Source organism: Labeo rohita, chromosome 4, assembly GCF_022985175.1.
Source record: "Labeo rohita strain BAU-BD-2019 chromosome 4, IGBB_LRoh.1.0, whole genome shotgun sequence".
Taxonomy (NCBI): Eukaryota; Metazoa; Chordata; class Actinopteri; order Cypriniformes; family Cyprinidae; genus Labeo; species Labeo rohita.
This window is the reverse complement of record NC_066872.1, coordinates 35,949,256-35,970,616: the sequence shown is the minus strand read 5'-3', so window position 1 is coordinate 35,970,616 and position 21,361 is coordinate 35,949,256. Positions and strand designations below refer to the sequence as shown.

At 37.5% G+C, this 21,361-nt stretch overlaps 2 protein-coding genes across 2 annotated transcripts; one reads left to right on the top strand and one right to left on the bottom strand.

Annotated features, from left to right (window-relative positions):
* Positions 1–873: 873 nt before the first annotated feature.
* On the top strand, positions 874–6,239 carry tmem121b (transmembrane protein 121B). The gene has a single exon (XM_051107283.1). It carries the CDS (start codon positions 1,007–1,009, stop codon positions 2,192–2,194), a length of 1,188 nt encoding a protein of 395 aa, XP_050963240.1. The 5' UTR covers positions 874–1,006; the 3' UTR covers positions 2,195–6,239.
* Positions 6,240–7,694: 1,455 nt separating this feature from the next.
* Positions 7,695–14,171, bottom strand: il17ra1a (interleukin 17 receptor A1a). The gene is made up of 11 exons (XM_051107281.1): positions 13,863–14,171; positions 13,681–13,705; positions 13,448–13,594; positions 13,140–13,264; positions 12,934–13,060; positions 12,803–12,850; positions 10,835–10,989; positions 10,661–10,735; positions 10,507–10,579; positions 10,306–10,425; positions 7,695–10,098 (listed from the first exon to the last, which is right to left on the bottom strand). The coding sequence occupies exons 1-11, from the start codon at positions 13,965–13,967 to the stop codon at positions 8,705–8,707; spliced, it is 2,394 nt and encodes a 797-aa protein (XP_050963238.1). The 5' UTR covers positions 13,968–14,171; the 3' UTR covers positions 7,695–8,704.
* Between the last annotated feature and the right edge of the window lie 7,190 nt (positions 14,172–21,361).

The following is a 21,361-nucleotide window of genomic DNA, read 5'->3' as shown; positions in this document are numbered from 1 at the left end:
TAAAATATAATTTTAATAGTACATTGTAAGGTAACTTAATACGGTTTGTTTTTTCATTTTACATTTTCTTTAGTTTATATGCTTATTGCGAAGACCTAAATGTGACCCTAGACCACAAAACCAGTCTTAAGTCGCTGGGGTATATTTGTAGCAATAGCCAAAAATACATTGTGTGGGTCAAAATTATTGATTTTTATTTTATGCCAAAAATCATTAGGAAATTAAGGAATGATCATGTTCCATGAAGATATTTTGTAAATCTCGTACTGTAAATATATCAAAACGTAATTTTTGATTAATAATATGCATTGTTAAGAACTTCAGTTGGCCTTTTTAAAGGCGATTTTCTCAATATTTATATTTTTTGGCACCCTCCAAATATTGCCCTATCATAACATACCATACATTAATGGAAAGCTTATTTATTCAGCTTTCAGATGATGTATTGATCTCAATTTAGAAAAATTGACCCTTATGACTGGTTTTGTGGTCCAGGGTCACAAATGAACTGTTTGCAGTAAAAAAGCTTTTACTTCCAACAATTTTCATTCAACACTCAAAGCACTCAAAAACTTAAATAGGCCTAAGACCAGAGTAAATACTTTAAATTAAATAACGCAATCAGTCAATCAATAATAAAGTGACTAGTTTATTTAGTAATATTTTAAGTACATCTGTAACATTAAATGGCTATTTCGTGAAATAGGCGTAAATTATAGATTATTAATACAAAAACGACATTTACTTTTTGATTACGAAAACAAAATAAATTCAGTAGCCTACTATAATTTTAAACGGGGATATGAAATGTTTAAAACATTTAACGAATATCAGCTTCGCTGTTTTAATCGCTGACTTGACCTCATTATTTATCAGGTTTCATTAGGAGGGATTCGGTAAGTGCCCGTTCCATTCCAACACAATTCCATAACGGGATTTCCTCCTCTGCCCCCTTGAGCGGCTATCATTACACTAGCAGAGCCAAAACAAGTCGGGAGGAGAAGGCATGAATACAATGACTGCTGAAATCATAAAAGACATCTCCCAGCCCGACTCACCTGTCTCCTCAGCACCAGAAAACGGACAGCTGCTGTTCATCCGAAGCGTCGCGTCCAGGAGGGACACGCAGACTACCAGCGGCAGTGCCAACCTCGAGGAGGGCAGCTCCCAGCCCCTGGTCTCCTCCTCAGCCACAGCTCAGCCTCAGTCTTACACCATGACATCGGGCGAATTCATGCAGTCCACCCCTCTGTTCGTGCAGAGGTCTAGTAAGAACCTGTTTTACAAGATCCTGTGTTTCCTCGTGCTCGTTCTCCAAGGAGGCATGCTGGATTTCTACCTCATCATCTTCACGGATCTCTACTGGTGCTCGTGGATCGCCACGGATTTGGTGGTTATATCGGGGTGGGCGATTTTCTTCATGAAAAACGCCAGGAGCAAGCGGGAACGAGCGTGTGGCTTCCACCAGAAGAGCTCCATCTTCGGATGCAACCTCGGGGAGTTCACCTTCGCGTACCTGGCATGGCTCATCTACGTGATCGCGTCCACCCCGAAAGTGGTGCTCGTTCTGGAAACGTCCATCCTGGATCTGATCGCCCTGAAGGTGCCGTTCGGCATCACGGGGTTCAAAATAACCATGCTGCTGTGCGCGCCTTTGCTTTACTGCCTCATCAACTCCATCATTGAAGACCCCAACGGTGCCACACGCTTTCACTCCCAAGGCTGCTTCATGAGCACCTGCTTAGACATCCTGGACAGCTTCACGCTGGTGGAACTGCTCCTTAAAAACGAAATCCCCAGCATATACCTTAGGTACACGGTTATATCCGTCTACTTCATCGCGCTGGCCGTTCCGGTTGTTTGGCTTTACGAGTTGACGGCCTCGGAGATGAACTGTCGCTGGGTATGGGCGAGGTTCTTCACCGGCGTGCTGCTCAACGCACCGCTCTTGGTGGTCAGATGTTTCCTCGTCTTTGTTTACAAAACACCCATATCGGTTTTCATGTTCAAGAACATCTTCTTCTTGGGGTGCAAGTGCCTGGAGCTGGTCGAACAGTGCATGTCCTTAAGAGGTGTCCGGAGGTTTGCACGTGGGCGCGGGAGCAACCCAGCCCAGTTCTCCCACTGCGTTTCCGAAAACGACATGTGTCCTCATGGCTATGTGAACACGCTGGCTGTCAATACTCAGTCGTAGATGCTCATTAGGGACTGGCGTTGACCGGAGGCCACGTACTACACAGTGTGCATCAGCCCTTTTGAGGGGAGGTACTACAGGTGCTTACATCCCTTGTAATCAAAATTAAGATTTAAATACGCAAACCAGTTAATAAATACATAAATCAAAAATGTATTGTGACGAAAGTACGGATTATGAGGTGGTTTAAGTCAGAGCGCGGGAAAAACGCGCGGACGGAAGTAACCATTGCACAGTACCGTCAGCTGCGAGCGTTAAAAATTGACGAAACGTTTTGTAATTTTTCGCGCTTTATTTTAAAGTTACAAAAAACAGTATTTTGTTTATGTCTTAACTCCTATTGAAGCACGTTTCCGCCACTGAAGGAACATTTAAAAAGGTAATTGCGACTTTTATCTCGTAATTCTGCCTTTTTTCTTACAATTGCAAGTTAGTGTCTCACAAGTTACTAAATATAAACTGTCAATTCTGAGGGAAAAAATTCAGAACAGTTTTGAGTCACAATTGCGATATATAAACTCACAATTCTGAGAAAAGTTTCAATTGCGAGATATAAACACAATTCTGATGAAAAAATTAACAATTGAAAAACGTGTAATTCTGAGAAAAAAGTAAAAATTGTGAGATATAAACAATTCTGAGGAAAAAAGGTCACAATTGCAAGATATAAACTTGTAATTCTGAGAAAAAAAGTCAGAATTGTGAAATATAAACAATTCTGAGGAAAAAAAAGTCAGAATTGCAAGATATAAACAATTTTGAGAAAAAAAAAATCACAATTACGATAACTCACAATTTTAAGAAAAAACGTCACAGTTGCATGATATAAACTTGCAATTCTGAGAAAAAAGTTGGAATAGTAAGATATCAACACAATTCTAAGGAAAAAAGTCACATTTGCGAGATATAGGCCTAAACTCGCAATTTTGTTAAAAAAGTCAGAATTGCAAGATATAAACAATTCTGAGGGAAAAAAGTCACTACTGTGAGATATAAACAATTTTGAGGGGAAAAAGTCATAATTACCATATATAAACTCGCAATTCTGAGAAAAGTTTCAATTGCGAGATATAAACACAATTCTTAGGAAAAAATTAACAATTGAAAAACGTGTAATTCTGAGAAAAAAGTAAAAATTGTGAGATATAAACAATTCTGAGGAAAAAACATCACAGTTGCATGATATAAACTTGCAATTCTGAGAAAAAAAGTCAGAATTGTGAAATATAAACAATTCTGAGGGAAAAAAAAGTCACAATTGCAAGATATAAACTCGCAATTCTAAACAAAGAGGCAGAATTGCAAGATATAAACTCACAATTCTAAACAAAGAGGCAGAATTGCGAGATATAAACTCACAATTCTAAACAAAGAGGCAGAATTGCGAGATATAAACTCCCAATTCTAAGAAAATATCAGCTATTTCCCCTCAGAACTGAACTCACAATTACAATTTTGAGAAAACAAAAGTGAGAATTGCACTGTGAGATAAAAAGTCGTAATTACCTTTTTTATTTTTTATTCAGTGACGGAAATGGGCTTCCATACTTAACAGTTTGTCAGTTAGGACGAAAATTACTGAGAGAAATGCAGTATGCAAATGAGCAATCATGTAATTACATTTTCACAGGTGTGCATAATATAACTTGAGAACTCCTTAAAAAATGTGTTTATGTTATTAACTCAGTGGTTGCTAATTATCAGACTTGCTTGCAAAAGGTTGTTCATTTAGCTTGTTAATAAAACAATAAAACTCAGCCAATTACCAACAATAGGCAAAATTAGGATTCTGTACAAAACATGAAAAATTAGGTTTATTAGCTATTGGCCTAAATCCAAAATATCATCTGTGTCAGACATGCCCTAAATAGCTAACCGATTTTAGATTACGTATTCAATGTTTATGACAATATTAGCCAGTATTTTGAGATGGAAATCTACATTTATGTCTGTAGTACCTCTCCTTATGAACGTCCTGTCGTGCTCCTCCACTCTCAACAGGTGCTACAACCAAACCACTCAATGTGCCAATGAAAAACATTCCCTCCTGTGACCTCTGCAGTATATACTTAATGTATTGGGATGTGACTGTCAACCAGTGCTTATATATGATGATACGAGAATCTTTGATTTGCACTTGTTTTGAGAGGCACTTTAATTACGTGAGGACTATTCAACTGAGGAAATAAGTGCAATGTTGTATAATTTATTTTGTATGTAAAAACGTCCTTAACTGACAGTACGCTAATGTAGACACGTGTTTATAGTGTTTCCAGACACCTTGTCAAGAGATGTTCCTAAATGCACTTGTCAAAAGTGTAAATATGCCTTGTGACTTGTTAGGCTTGGTGTACACTTCAAATTGTGAATGTGATGTAGTCCTTTCCTATCTGAAATACTTTGTGGTACTTAGGAATGGAAAACTGCCGAACGGTGTATGATACAGATTCATAATGTTCCTTAATGTAATAATAGGCTACTTTAAGAATAGGATCTATGAGGATAACTGTAATCCATCTTTAATGACCAAACTCCATTGCTGGTTCCTACCAGACATATTATCATCATCAGTTTGTACAAGGCTACCTCTCTTTACAGAACCTCATGGTTGAAATCACAAACGAGTCCGTTTATCTGCTCAATTCCAGATGCCATATCATTCGTGCCAGTAAATGAGGTATGATTATCGCAATTAATAACATTTTGACCAGCCATGATAATTGTTACAGTGCTGATAGACAGATTGCAAGAGGACATTATCCATTAATCTACACGCAGTGCATCCGTGTCTAAATGAGAATCTAAATATGTATATTTCCAAGCTCATTAGTCACACTACGATTTACACCAGAAACAAATATGTCAAAGCTTAATATCCATGTTTCTCACCCCCCAAATTCTTCACCTTAAAAGGACAGTTCATCCAAAATGGAAAATTCTGATATTTATGCACCCTTATGACTTGCTTTCTTCTGTAACACAAAAGAAGATATGTTTCTGTGCATTTAATGAAAGGCTATGGGGTCCAAACAATGTTGGTTTGGACCCCACTGAACTTCATTGTGTGTACACATTTTTCAAAACATCTTCTGAAGTGCGAAATTCATAATTTTTGGGAGAGCTGTCACTTTAACTGTGAGAATTGAGTTGTCCTGTCACTTTTAGTTTTAAAACAGAGTATTATATATATAATATGTAATTACTAACAAACATGCATCCTTATTCTAACATATTATTACTCTTGTGCTTTGAGGATTGGGGTACAGGGTGAGCAAAACGTGTTAAATATGCAGGCCGAAAGTGCATTATGGGATTTTTGTGCCTCATTGCGCAGTATTTAACCTGACAAATATATACCACTGCATACTACGCATGTTTTTTAAACTACAGGTTTTAGTGTATGTACATAACCTTTTTGATAAGGAGAGCGACTTCCAGCCCCACCTCTCTCTATTTATCCACATAAATGTTTTACAGAGAATTTTCTTACAAGGGCTTTAGTTTGCAAATTAAGTTTTGTGTTTACGTAAGACATTATTTGCACTGCAACAGCTGCAAGGGTCTGGAAGCATCCTGGTTAAATTGGTTAACGAGTAATTTGAGGTCCAAAGTTGGATTAAAATTTGATGCAAGTAAAGTGAATCTATAACTAAATTGTAGTGAAAAGCACACGACAGAAGATTACCAAAGAATGCTGCTTTAGAAATTTACTTCTAATACTATATACAAATTCCATAGTAGATGGGTATAGCTGTTGAACTGGAATAAACAAATAAAAAAATAGTGCAATATAATACAACAAAACATTTCATGAGCAATTAATATGAATAAACAATACAAAAAAGTAACATTGCAAGCCCAACCAAATTATTTAGACTTGTGTTCAGTGGCTAAACATAAGCTTAAAATCATGTGCTGTGCTGTTCTATATTAAGCTGTTTAACAAGATTCTTGTTCTGCTCCACAGTAAAAGTGAACTGATCACACCCTTGTGTTTATGTCTTGTTACTGATAATAAATATATAACACGTAATCATTTATAAAACAGCTGATCATCAAACTTGTCCATCTAGTCTGTTTCCTGTTTCTGTTGACACAAATAGTTCAAATGTTTTAGGAGTGACGACCAACCATAGACTGTTCAAAAACATCCTGCCATGACACTACAGTATTCTGCAAATCAAAAAACTAGGGTTTGACGATAAATCGATGCATCGCGATTTGTGAATCAATTCTGAGATTTTACGAATGCAACTAGATTGGCCCTGTCCCAAATGGCATGTGCACTTACGGTCTTGCAGACTTATAATGGGTGCCTTATGCATGTGTCTGTTAAGTCCACAAGACAGTAGGGTGTCCCATTTGTCATTTCAGCTTTCAGAAGGGTGCTCGCGAATGCCCCTCTATGCGGCCGCTGTGCGCCCTCGATGTGCACTTCTGCTGAGCCCACACTCAAGCGAGCTCTGCAGCAAGACTTCTACCTGCCAGTCAAAGCGCCACTGCGTCACTAAAGTGTGGACTCGGAGGAAGACCGCAAGGGTTTAGGGTGCGTTTTGGGACAGGGCCATTCTCTTTGGAATCGATTCTAAAGTTAGGTTTTAACAGCAGATGGCGCTCTAACTGCACACTGGCTCTGTCCCAAATGGCATACTTCATGTGCACTTACAGTCTTGCAGACTTACAATGGCTGCCATGCACGCATGTCGGTTAAGTCCACGAGACCGTAGGGCAGTGTTTCTCAACCCTGGTCCTGAGCGCCCCCCCAACACTGCACATTTTGTGTGTCTCCCTAATCAAACACACCTGATTCTACTCGTAGGTTCATTAGAAGAAACTCCAGGGCCTGAAATGGGTGTGTCAGATAAGGGAGACATACAAAATGAGTAGTGTTTGGGGGCGCCCAAGACCATGGTTGAGAAATACTGCTGTAGGTTGTCCCAATCATCATTTTGGATTTCAGAAGGATGCTCGCGAGTGCCCCCTTTGTGGCCACTATGCACCCTCGATGCACACTTCTGCTGAGCCTGCACTGAAGCGAGCTCTGCGGCAGACTTCCACCCGACAGTCAAAGCGGCGTTATGTCACGAAAATGTGGACTCAGAGGAAGACCACGAGGGTTTAGGGTGCGATTTGGGACAGGGACATTTTCTCTAGAATCGATTCTAAAGTTAGGTTTTAACAGCAGATGGCGCTCTAATCTTGTTTTTAACTGCACACTGGCTCTGTCCCAAATGGCATACTTCATGTGCACTTACAGTCTTGCAGACTTACAATGGCTGCCATGCATGCATGTCGGTTAAGTCCACGAGACCGTAGGGCAGTGTTTCTCAACCCTGGTCCTGAGCGCCCCCCCCAACACTGCACATTTTGTGTGTCTCCCTAATCAAACACACCTGATTCTACTAGTAGGTTCATTAGAAGAAACTCCAGGGCCTGAAATGGGTGTGTCAGATAAGGGAGACATACAAAATGAGTAGTGTTTGGGGGCGCCCCAAGACCATGGTTGAGAAATACTGCTGTAGGTTGTCCCATTCATCATTTTGGATTTCAGAAGGATGCTCGCGAGTGCCCCCTTTGTGGCCACTATGCACCCTCGATGCACACTTCTGCTGAGCCTGCACTGAAGCGAGCTCTGCGGCAGACTTCCACCCGACAGTCAAAGCGGCGTTATGTCACGAAAGTGTGGACTCAGAGGAAGACCACGAGGGTTTAGGGTGCGATTTGGGACAGGGCCATTTTCTCTGGAATCGATCCTGAGGTTAGTTTTTAACAGCAGATGGCACTCTAATCTAGTTTTTAACTGCACACACTGGCCCTGTCCCAAATGGCACACTTCATGTGCACTTACGGTCTTGCAGACTTGCAATGGCCACCGCATGTACGTGTCCGTTAAGTCCACAAAACCATAGGGTGTCCCATTCTTTGTTTTAGCTTTCAGAAGGGTACTCGTGAGCGCTCCCTTTGCGGCCCGCTGTGCGCCCTTGATGCGCACTTCTGCTGGCAGACTTCCTGACAGTCAAAGCAGCATTATGTCACAAAACTGTGGACTCAGAAGAAGACTGCGAGGATATAGGGTATGATTTGGGACAGGGCCATTCTCTCTGGAATCGATTCTGGGGTTAATTTTAAACAGAAGATGGCGTTCTATCCTAGTTTTTAACCACACACTCAAATGCCCTCAAGGAAAAGCGCTGAAGAGTTGAAGAATTGCGCCTGGGCTTAGAATGCATTTATGATGTGAGATTAATGTAAATGCAGCCCACTGTGAACACCCTTGTAATTCATTCAACCTTTTTGAACTGAATGAACGATTATTTTAGTTTCAAGTGTGTGTAAGGCACAAGAACCAAGCAGAGTATGGTTGTTTCTAAAGAATGCAGTGCCATCTGCTGTTCAAAACTAAGCTCAGATCCGGAAGAGAAACGCGATGCATTCGGAAATCGAGAAATGATTCTGCATCAATTTATCGACGCAACCCTACAAAAAACAGCCAATAGACACACAAGAAATTCAGGTCTCCACTGTTTTGGTGCAGAAACCAGAAGAGATTGGGCTGGTTAGGAAGAGGTCCATTTGTAACTTGGCCAGAGAGGAAAGGTCTTGCTGCAACTTGGGGTCCTCCCTCACTGTGGAATACCTGGAACCATATCCCTGATCGGACCCTCGTGAGGGTCTCGTCTCAGAAGCGCCCTCCATTTCACTTTCCTCCATCTCCACCGGCTGGGACATGTCCATCTCCTGATACAGATGGAAGCTGTCTTCCATTGAGGGTGGAGGTGCTATCAAAAAGCGCTTTCTGCTGTCCGTCAGACAATTATCTGACAGTTCCCCCATTGGAAACGCCAAAGGAGGATGTGAGGTTTCCACCGGTCCTGGTTCAGCAAGGAGACACGGGTACATTTGTGGATCCACTGGTGTCCCAAAATCAATCACGCTGGGTAATTCAAGAGGACGTTCCATTGCTGGATAATAGGAAAGTACTTCACTGTGGTCTGGCTGGACTCTCGGATTAATAATCACCACGGACGACTCTTCAGGGTTCTCTTGAATTTGGGGAATTACGGCGCAGACGCTCTGGGGTTCACGATTGATGTCTACCTCCTTCACAAGGATCGGTAGTCCGCTGTTTAGCACCGGTGTTAATTCATATATCGGCTGCATGGGCATCTCAAGAAGTGGATCGGCTTCCCCTCTCACTTCCTCCTCGCTGGCAACGCACTCGTTCTCAAACCAGTCCGGATTCTTCATTTGGTGTGCTTGGAAAGCTTCGATAGCATTCCTCAAAGCCTCGCCCGAGGGGCAATTGAAGTACTCGTCCTTTCCAATACCCTCAACACAGTGCTTAACTCCCTGCTGATACTTCTCCACATCGAGTATACGAAAATAGATCTCCTCAAAATGCTTCATCAGCTTATATTTGACTGCAATGTCAAACATAGATGGCACATCGCCTTCAGTGCATACGTCATCAAAGTAAGCCACCAAATACTTCCCGTAGGAAGCCGGACGCTGCATATCAGGTGTAATCAGCTGAAGGGCGAGAGTCAGCATATCACCAATCGGAGATCGGACGTCCTCCCGGAGGAGGATGCGAGGTTCTCCACACATCGCCCCCCATTTGGCTTGCATTCCTCGGGAGCAAAGAACCAAGATTTTACCTGACGACTCCTCAATCTTTCGCTTTTTTTCCTCAAGCCACTGTAGCCGTCCGATGGTGCCGAGCCAAGTCGTATCAAGTAGGTCCAGCACGACCTCAGTGCCGCATTTGGCCCGCAGGAAGGCGCAGAGCTTTAGAACTATGTCTGTATAAAGGGGATGATCTCTGGAGTAGATGATTAATACAGATCGCGGGCCAGTTGAAACTGGCGGTTCTAGAGGTGGTTTTTCCAGTGGCTTTCCTCCATCTGAATTTAAAAAAAATTGAAAATTAGAAACAGGGACATTCATTACAAATGATTATTTACTGCATATTAGATGTAATATTTCAGTCCCAGCATTGTCTGTGTGGCTAACCACAGGAAGTTACTCTTCAAAGACATCACTGCCGCTGTTGTGTAACATGATTGAAATCTTTAAAGATAAGAATATCCATCTTAAATGTCACTGCTTACCTTTCGGTGGTTTCCTGCGGTGGAAATAAATAGCACAAATACCAATGGCACAAAATAAAAGGCATAATCCAGCACAAATTATCCAAAGTGCTGAGTTGTTCTCAGGAGGGCTTGTTGGTACTGTGGAACATACATAAAATTAGTAAAATGGCATTATGCTTTTCTCACTCATTTAAAAGATGAAGCTGTTTCCATACACACCAGGACCACATATGCTAAAACTGTGAGTCCTTCGACGACAGTCGTTGGCACACTTTTGGAAAAACGGCTGGATCTAAATGGAAAAAAAATACTATTAAATCAATACACAAATTGTTTTATCAGTAACATTTTATGTTTGTATAGGTGTACAAACCTGAACTTCAAAATTACAGCATGTACGTGGCCACTTCTCCAAGTCAAATGTCACATTTAGTAATGACTTGTTCCCCTTAACACACACACACACACACACACACACAAAACACTCTTTAAAAAACAGTCTTATTTATTTGGATATATAAATAGACATACAGATAAAATGTCTTACCTTATAAAGAGTCTCCATTTTTCTGTCCCTGTTGCACTTCATAAAAACAATATATTTTTCTGCGTTCTCTCCAGGATTAAATGCAACATACAGCACGTCCTTGCCATTCACAGCTGTGCTCCTTCCTACAGTAATATTGGGTTGCCATGTATCCCCTAAGAGAATAAGAAACCAAAATAAATCTCAGAGTATTTAAAGTGTATGCATACATTAGCACTTAAAGTAGAAGTCCACTACCAAACAAAAATTTACAGATAATGTACTCACCCCTTGTCATCCAAAATGTTCATGTCTTTCTTTCTTCAGCCGTAAAGAAATTATGTTTTTTAAGGGAAACATTTCAGGATTTTTCTCCATATAATGAACTGGTATGGTGCCCTGATTTTGAACTTCCAAAATACAGTTAAAATGCGGCTTCAAATAGGAGGGGGTACTCCGACTCGCACTCGGACTCGAGTCCGGTCTCGAGTACAACTTTTAGGCGACTCGGACTTGTCACAGACTCGGATGCATTTTTACTCTGACTTGACTCCGACTCGAGCCTTTCGGACTCGAAAAATATGCCGAGTCCATCCGAGTCCAGAAACAGTTGACGGAAAACCCCCACCCTTGAATTTATACATTTACTATATCAATGAATAAAGTCAAGTCCTGACCTATAATTTATCACATTCTAAAGCCTGTTTCACTCTAAAATGTGTCACAAGACATAAGTCAGCCATAACTTCTGTTACATGACTTTAAGCTTGCTAAGCAGACCACGACACTAATTATGAGATGTTGTGAAATCAAAATGTCATGATCCACTAGAGGTTTGCTTTTCTTTGCTTTTTGCTTTTCAATTGACATTGCGTTTTCTTAGTTAAAAACAGGGGTGCCCAAACTTGGTCCTGGTCCTGGAGTTAAGTTCCAACTTGCCTCAACATACCTGCCAGGGAGTTTCTAGTATGCCTAGTAAGAGCTTGATTAGCTGGTTCAGGTGTGTCTAATTGGGGCTGGAGCTAAACTCTGTAGGACACTGGCCCTCGAGGACCGAGTTTGGGAACCCTTTGGGTTAAAACAATGTTAAGATACTGACAAACAGTAGTGTTTACTTGGATTTGAACTAGGCCCTTTGGGACTCGGACTTATGTCCGACTCTGCCCATTTTGGACTCGGACTCGTCTTGGACTCGACTGGTTAAAGACTCGGACTCGACTTAGGTGGACTCGAACCCAGCACTAGCTTCAAACGATCCGAAATGCGGTTGTAAATGATCCTGAGGAAGAAGGGTCTTACATAATTTATATACCTTTTAATGTCAAACGCTCATCTTGTCTCTACCTGAACTGTTTTTTTCCGGTTCATGACAGTTAGGTTATGTTGAAAAATTCACATCTCATGTGAATCAAAATTATCCTATATCGCTGTTTTACCTTTTTTGTTAAGGGTGTTTAATCTTCATTGCATGTTTACTTTGCAAAGACTGGGTCAGTACTTCTGCAGCGATGTAGGATGATTTTGAAATGATTTTTGAAGTTGAAGGAGAAAATACGATTGTCATGAGTCATGAACCATAATACACAGAGTTTAGGGAGAGCAAAACAAGACGAGCGTTTGAGATTAAAAAGCATTTAACGTATTTTTTTTAAATGAAAATAACTGATCTTTTTTCTAGTTAAGACCCTTCTTCCTCTGGATTGTTTACAACTGCATTTAGGATCGTTTGAAGCCACATTTAAACTGCGTTTTGGAAGTTCAAAATTGGGGCACCATATCAGTCCATTACATGGAGAAAAATCCTGAAATGTTTTCCTCAAAAAACGATTTCTTTACAACTGAAGAAAGACATTAACATCTTGGATGACAAGGGAGTGAGTACATTATTTGTAAATTTTTGTTCTGGAAGTGGACTTCTCCTTTAAGTGCTCAGGGTTTGTAGATGTATCTGATTAAGGTAAACCAGTGGTAAATAAGCTCTTCTCTCACCTCTTTCAATACAGATTTTGGTCGTTCGCATTAAAGGATTGTCACAGCCTGTGGTTACAGATCGAAACTGAGTTGTTAATCTGAATATAAATTGTCACTTAGAAATATTTTGTTATAAATTTGTTACTTACCTGGAACATGAACTTTTCTCTCGACATTGTAACTGGTGTGTTCTAAATTTGGCTTGGGAAGGTTGGAGGCAGTCACTACATATGTGGTGTCTGGATCTACCACAACTTTATCCAAAAAGAAGGACCACTATAATAATATGTATGATACGTTAGTATTTGTGAAAATACAATAAATAATAAAAATACAAATAAATAATCAGTCTTGCCTTTTCACTAGCTTTATTTCTCATGGACTTAAAAGCTTGAAGGAACCTATAATGGACACACAGATGTTCATTGGTGGACGACTTCAACACATCAAGCTCTGTTCCATTCAAATGAATTATGCTTCCTGCAAAAAAAAATGAAGAATTATGCTTCCTGCAAACTGCGAGATAAATTCTTATTGAAATACAGAATGAAAATAAACCATTTTTAAACCATTAAACATGTCTTTTAAAGCTGCCCTTGGCATTAAACTTGATAAGTCCAAGTAAATAGATTTTAAAATAATGCAAAATAGTGAGTTACCCACCATCATCCTTTGCTTTCCATTCTGCCACAATCACTGGCTCCAAATCACCTTCCATATTGCTTCTTACGTCAACTTTCACTGTTAAATCATCTGGTCCACTGGGAGTAAAATCTGAAGGAATGAGCCATTCTTTATACATGCAGTTATCTGTGGGGGAAAACAAGTCAAAGGTCAGTTAATATATAACCCTCAATAATAAAGAATGCTAAAGAAAAAAAGCAAGCAAGACTTACTGAACTCTGCTGTACACTGTATTTCCTGGAGAGAGTGAAAGAACGAAACAATGGATCACAGAAATATAACCCTCATTCAAAACATAAAACCCCAAAGGGACCACAAATCAGTGTCTACATGAACACATTTAACAGATATACAAATATGTATAATATCCAATGGTGTTTATGTATCATCTTACCTCTTGTGTACAGTTTAGAGACCATCCATCATCCAGAAGTCTGAGATTTAGCACTACAGGTATGAAGGTGAAAAACACAACACCTTTCAGGTACAACAGCTTCATTATTCGCGCTTTAACCTACATAAACCTCAGTATAGTTATATGAATACTCGTTTAAAACAAGTTTTTAATAGACAACGACAAGTCGAGCTCGACAGCGAAGTACGGTAAACAAGGTGGCGTAGGTGCAGGAAACAGCCGACCTAAAAAAACTTCCTGGAATTACTGTAATATGCAAAGCAGCGTGACTCACACCTCGTGTTCTTTGGAAACGCTGCAGTTTGTTGTGTCGCGTCGCGTCACCGTTGAAGATGCGTTGAGTTGAGTTCGCGTTTTGTGCGTCACAGCAAGACGCGCAAAAGCCACTACATCTTTTTTGTTGTTGTTTTGTGATAGTTTGTATTATTATTATTTGTTATTATTACTGTATTGAATACAATTCACAAACGAAAACGGAAATTATGGAACTCCAAGAGAACAAGAATAAAAATATAGCTAATGAGTGCCAACACGACTAGAAAAATAAGGGATAAAAATGTAAATGGTGAATTGCTCATACATAAATAACAACAACGATAATAATAATAATAATAATTATATATTAATAATAATAATAATAATAAATACATTCAAAATGGTATATTATGTAAAAGTAAAGCAGTGCATTTTGGTTCTGTTATTAATCTGTCTCTGTTATTAATGTGTTTCTTGTTACCTTTTGTTTGCATAATTTAAAGTTGCATTTCCTTTCTTTCAAACCATCTTTCTCTGTCCACATGATGGCACTACTTTACCACTGTATGTGTTTACTGTATGCAGGCATTTGTATCGGTCTGTTAAAACAGTATAAAATGTTTTTTTTTGTTTCTTTGTTTCTTTGTTTGTTTCTAGTTTTTGTATGTGTGTATAAAACAAAAATACAAACAAATACCAATACAAATATCTGTATTAATATTTTAATAATATTTTAATAATAACTGTATTATATATATATATATATATATATATATATATATATATATTTATTTATAAACTATTTTAATAACATCTCAATAACAATAAAATATTTAGTTTCCAGTTTTCATTTATGTGTGTGTATAATAAAAAATAATATAACAATTTAAATATCTGTATAAATATTTTAATAATATTTTAATAATAACTATAAAATATTTTATTTATAGTTTTCATTTTTATGTGTCTGTAAGAAAAATATTATAAAAAATAATAATATAAATATTTGTATAAACTATTTTAATAATATCTGAATATAACTATACAATATTTTGTTTCTTGTAGTCATTTGTCTCTCTCTCTCTCTCTCTCTCTCTCTCTCTATATATAATAAAAAATAATATAAATATTTGTACAAACTATTTTAATATTTTAATATAACTGTATACAATATTTTGTTTCTAGTTTTGTATTTGTGTGTATAATAAAATAATATAACAAATAACAAAATAAATATCTGTATAAATATTGTAATAATATTTTAATAATAACTGCATAAAATATGTAGTTTTTAATTTCTAGTTTTCATTTATGTGTGTAAAATAAAAATTATATAAAAAAATAATAATATAAATATCTGTATAAACTATTTTAGTATAAAATATTTTGTTTCTAGATTTCGTTTGTGTGTATAGACCTACATATTTATTTATGTATTTATTTATTTTTTAAATATATATTATTCATTTATTGTTGTCCCTGTTGCAATGAATGGCCTTTCTTTTGAAACAATTGTTCAAAATTACAAACTTTGAAAATCTAACACTATTATCTCAATAGTAAAGGCATTTTAATAAGGTTTAAAATGCCACACACACAAAATCTAAATTACTAAAAAAAAAAAAAATTGTGGCACCATAATATTATTAATAATTATAAATTCAAACACATATTAACATATTGTGCCCAAAAATCTTTATATATTTTACACTAAACACTAAGTTCTTCTCATTTTAGACCTGTGCTGAAGAGAAACACTGAAACGGAACAAATAAGGACAGAGCGTAAGCTCAGGTGACCTGTAACAGTCACAGTGTCAGTCTCTGTACTGCACTCACGAAACAGACCCACAGAACAGATCATCCAGTCTATGAGGGTCAGACAGCATTGTCACAGTATCAAAATCCTCAGATTAACCATGGCATCACAGAATGAGGGCTACCCACACCTATCCCAGGTGTGCACACTCCTTGTTTTCAAGGACTGGCCGAAGATTAGAGGAATCTAGGGCACTAATATGTTGCATCTTAGGATTTGAAGGGAATTGTTTGGATACTTCCATGCAGGCTGGACAAAAGCACTGACTTTTATTAAAAAAATACTGTCTTTCATCTCATCCATCATTCTGGCACCTTAGAACTCACAATCAAACGTTTCCAATGCCACTACAAAAGGCTAGAAGCATCTTCAGTCTCAACTTTAACTGAACTTAAGTTTATACAATATGTAGGCTACTATATTTTAAAAAATATAAGCTCAATAATCTTTAGGTTTAGTGTTTTACAGTCATACGAAAGTTAATTATGACGGCTAAAGATGCATCAGAAATTTCACCTTTAAAAACAATCACGTCACATTTATCGCGTCTCCGTGCTGAGATCACGTTACAAGTAAATATATGGAAAGAACAGTGAATTGACTGTGGGCGAATATTAAAGGAAGCCAATAAAACGCCTGATTAAGGCTGACAACTCTATGCTTTGACTGAATGAGATATATAAACAACAGCATGGCGTATATGCCAAGTTGGTCTGAAAACAGAGCAAAGAAATGTCACACACCGGCCAAATCCTTTCATTTTTACGAGTTTGAAACAAGATTTTTTGTTGATTGTAGTTGGGGTCAAAGTCAATTTGGAAAATTACACCGTTAGAAGATTGAATCCGACCAATGACTCACTTTTTTCCCAGCAGTATGTGTCAAAAAGGTCTTAACCGTAACCACAAGAGTAGTGTTTTGGTCATGACACACTTATCCACAATTAAACCATCAGGACAGCTAGTGCTAACCTGTAAACCACAAAAACTTAGAAGATCCAAAGATAACTGCAAATACATTTCTAAATCATCAAAATAACCACTTCAGGTTTCTAACAGAACCTGCAAATAATTCTTAAAAGAACTATTTTTCCTAGTGTAAATGAAGGTTCCATTCTTCACGTTAAAGGTTCTTTATTTATAAGGAATCATCAACCTTAAAGCCAAATAAAGATTATCTTCTCCTTGTGATATTATAATTTTTAACCATCTGTCAGATGTCACGGCCACTGATTTCTAACCTTACGCTCCACTTAAACGTTTCACAGACAATGAAACGTGGAAGGTGTCTGAATCGGAGAAGCTGTGATTGCTCTGTAATGCCAGAAGTGCACTTAGGATGTCACTGGCATTCAGACAAAATGGAAGTCGGCCATACGTGCTCTTCCTTAAGTGCCCTTAAGTGTTCAAAACACTGCCAGCAGTGATTTTACCTCTCAAATGTGTACATGAAGTATGAAAAATGAAGCTATGATCACTTTTAAATGAACACGCTGCGATTTCATTTATCAAAGATAAGGCTAGCATAGTGATAGATATGATAAATAATAGAAGGAGCTGATTAATAACATAACCTAAAGCAGTAGTTCATCTATGCCATGTCATGAGAGTACAGTACATAAAAAGTAAAGTTTGAACAGATACACGTACTATACAGTGCGTCCAAAACATAGCTGAACAGTTATTAAGCAAAATATTAAACTATTAAAGCATTTCCTGTAGCATCAACCTTTCAGGCAAAATTTTTACTTGAAAAAAACGTTGACATTCAAACATTTTCAAGTTTAAGTTCCTACTTTAAAGGGAAATTGTATGAACTCAGTCATCACAATTCATAAAAACAGATAATTACGATTGCATGACTCAAAGTAGGATAAAGTCAATTTTGTAACCACCTGGGACTAGATGAACTACATACCGAGTATTGTCCGTTATTTATTTTAGGGTCAATGTCAGTGATTTATGATCTATTCGAGACTTCCGGTCTTATCTGCTTCCAGCTATTTTTAGCTAATGTTATAAAACAGCTCATTTTGCTGCTTGGTATCACAAAATGGCGTGTCTTGTCATATTTTTTTAATCTGTTATCTTAATTGACTCTATGCACGATCACTTCCGCGTTTGGTCACAGTCCGTTCAGTTATATCCGGTGCAGCACTGGAAGTCGTTTTCGCTATTGTGTGAAAATGCCACAGGAGTGGAAGACATATTACACTAGCTGTTTACAAGAGCTTCCCTGGATAACTGTGAATGACGTTAATCATATCGTGAGCCAATCAGCTTAACAGTAAGAAAGAGAAGGGCTTCAAATTATATATTTTGAGTTGCATCGACAATTTTGAGGCTGGGTATTCTCATGCTATAATGTTATACGAATATCGATTCTAGCCATCTCCGTTTCTCACAGTTTATATATGTCTTTGCATTATTTGTATTTATTTATTTATTTACATACATATTTATTTATTTATGTAGTTACATTTTATGTACATTGTTTGCATCTTATGTGATTTTTTAAAAATTAATATACATTTTGGATTTTACTTAATGAACGTTAGTTACTAGAAGTAATATCTCCTAACTCCTGTCCCCACAAGGATAGTCAAAAATTTCAGGTTTTACTATCCTTGTGGGGACATTTGGTCCCCACAATGTAGCAAAAACAAGTACACACACACACACACACACAAAAAAAAAAAAAAGACAAATAATAATTTAATATTGTATTTACACAACATCACTGTAGAGGAAATGTTTAACACTGTATCAAAGTTATTTATATTTACATATTTACATTTCTGCATTAAAAATGTTTAGTTATATTTATATGTTTACTGTACTGCAGTACAAATGTTCAAAGTTATTTATATTTACATATTTACATTTCTGCATTAAAAATGTTTAGTTATATTTATATGTTTACTGTACTGCAGTACAAATGTTCAAAGTTATTTATATTTACATATTTACATTTCTGCATTATAAATGTTTAGTTATATTTATATGTTTACTGTACTGCAGTACAAATGTTCAAAGTTATTTATATTTACATATTTACATTTCTGCATTATAAATGTTTAGTTATATTTATATGTTTACTGTACTGCAGTACAAATGTTCAAAGTTATTTATATTTACATGTTTACAATACTGTATTGAAACTACTCAATGTTTATTATATTTAAAAGTTTACATTCCTGCAGTGCAGGCAACACTGTATAAAATATACATGTTTATATAATTTATTACGAAAATAAATCTAAAATCATCAAACTCCAACAAATGTTATCTTGTTTTAATCCTTTGCCCAAGCTTTCACTAATGGGCCATTCTGGTAATTACTATAATTTATAACTATATAATACTATATGTAATACTTAAATTATAAATCGCTATCAAATTAATCTTATGAAAAAAATTTGCCTCTAGTATACTATAGAATGCGCTATGCGTTAGTCTATTATGAACACAGTGGCTTGTAGTGCAAACAGTTTTACTGTTTAGTGCACATTGTTATTCTTCAACCGGTGGACATCAAAAACAACCCGCGGCAACGCAGTGTTGCCAAGTCTGCTGTTTTCCCACAGAATTGGGCTACTGTAACACTGTTACCGCAGGTTGAAGCGACCGCAATAAAGTCATATTTAGCCCCTGAAATTCCTGACAAAAAAGGTACTTTATCCTCCGGAACGATATTTTTTAAGAGAGGACCCCCCTCGAAACGCGTTTGGGCTAGTTTTGAATGGCAATTGGGTGGGTTTTGTTGTGAAAACCTGGCAACCCTGGTCAACAGTGTTAAATCCCGCGGGAAAACTGCGGACTTGGCTTCTCGCTATCCATGTTACTGAAAACGGCACTACTTTCATATCTTTTGTATCACTCCGCGGACTAGAGCTTCAATTCAAATCAGTATTTCATTTCCATGTTTTATTTACGTTTGTAGCCTCAATTATTCCTTATCTCACAATATATTTAGGCTCTTTCATGTAAAAGCAGACGGAGACAGATGAAGACAGACAAATGAAGACTATTATGTAAATGATTTGTTATCTTGTATGTTTATAAGGAAGGAAGACAATGAATGACTTTTCAGAAACAAACTAAGGCTTTGAGGGTCTCCAGATTTGTATCAGGTGGCCTATATTAGATTATGCAACCAGGCATATTTCACATATTTGTTTAATCTGAGACGAAACCAATGAAGAATTTTTAACAAATTATCTGGTTAAAATAAAACTCACAATATAAACCAGTGTGTTTTTTTACATTAATGTGGAATAGTGCATGCCAAAACACTTTCTATGAAATGCTCAGGTTCAGCACTGCTATAATCTCATTCAGTTGTTTGTTTGCTCATTTTCGCCTGGAATGGAACAGAAAATTATCTTGATTGGTCAAAAATGGATTGCTATAATCTCGGTACTGTTGCCTCCCCCCGCTGCGTTCTGCTCAGGGCCCGGAGAAGAATGGAGTCCCTCAAGGTCTCCTGAAAGTAAACTTTGTGTCTTGAAGGAGACTTGGCAGGGATGGCAGAACTGGATATGACAGCTCACACTTTAGGCCCTTCAACACACACACACACTTACATAAACAACTTACATGATTGGTGTACCTAAATGAAGATTTTTAGAAATCAAAATGCACCTTGAACTCAACAAACTTAGTTTCTCCACCAATGGAATTCACTGAAGTCTCAGCTTAAATCTACAGGCTTCTTCTTTTTATTCTGTTACTCTCCGCTACATTCCCAACATACCTGAGCTGGGTTAAACCCACCATAACAGCCGGGCAAAAGCCACTGCTCCTTATCTCAGCACACACACCTGCAGTCTGGATGTGTGGTTGTGGCAGTACGCTCCAGTTGCAACTGGGTCTGAATGGCTGTGGGCTATCTGTGCCATCTCTGCACACACTTCCCGTCAGTGAGCTAGTTTGAAACGCAGCCGGTGCCAAGTCTTACCTTTAAACCTGAGTGGCAAAAGATGTATGAGAGTTTTAGGGTGTCTGTAAATTTCAAGTAAAAATGAAGAAACATTGTAGTATTTAAAAGAATAACAATCCAGGTCATTCAACTGGGTCAATACTCACTTTTAACTGCTAATGGGTCATAAAAAACAGGTCACAGATTTTGATTTTGTCTGTCTCTGAGCAGCATAAAAAATCATTTATGTATGTTAATTTTATACTTAAAATACATTCATTTTTTATTTTTATTAATTAAATTGAAAAAAGAAGACATTTTATAGTTCTCCCAAAAATGTAAATTCTGTTATTAATTACTCACCTCATGCCGTTCCAAACCCGTAAGGCCTTTGTTCATCCTCAGAACACAAATTAAGATATTTTTTGATGAAATCCATAAACTTTTTCTGGAACTGACATGTTCAAAGCCCAGAAACAGGGTTG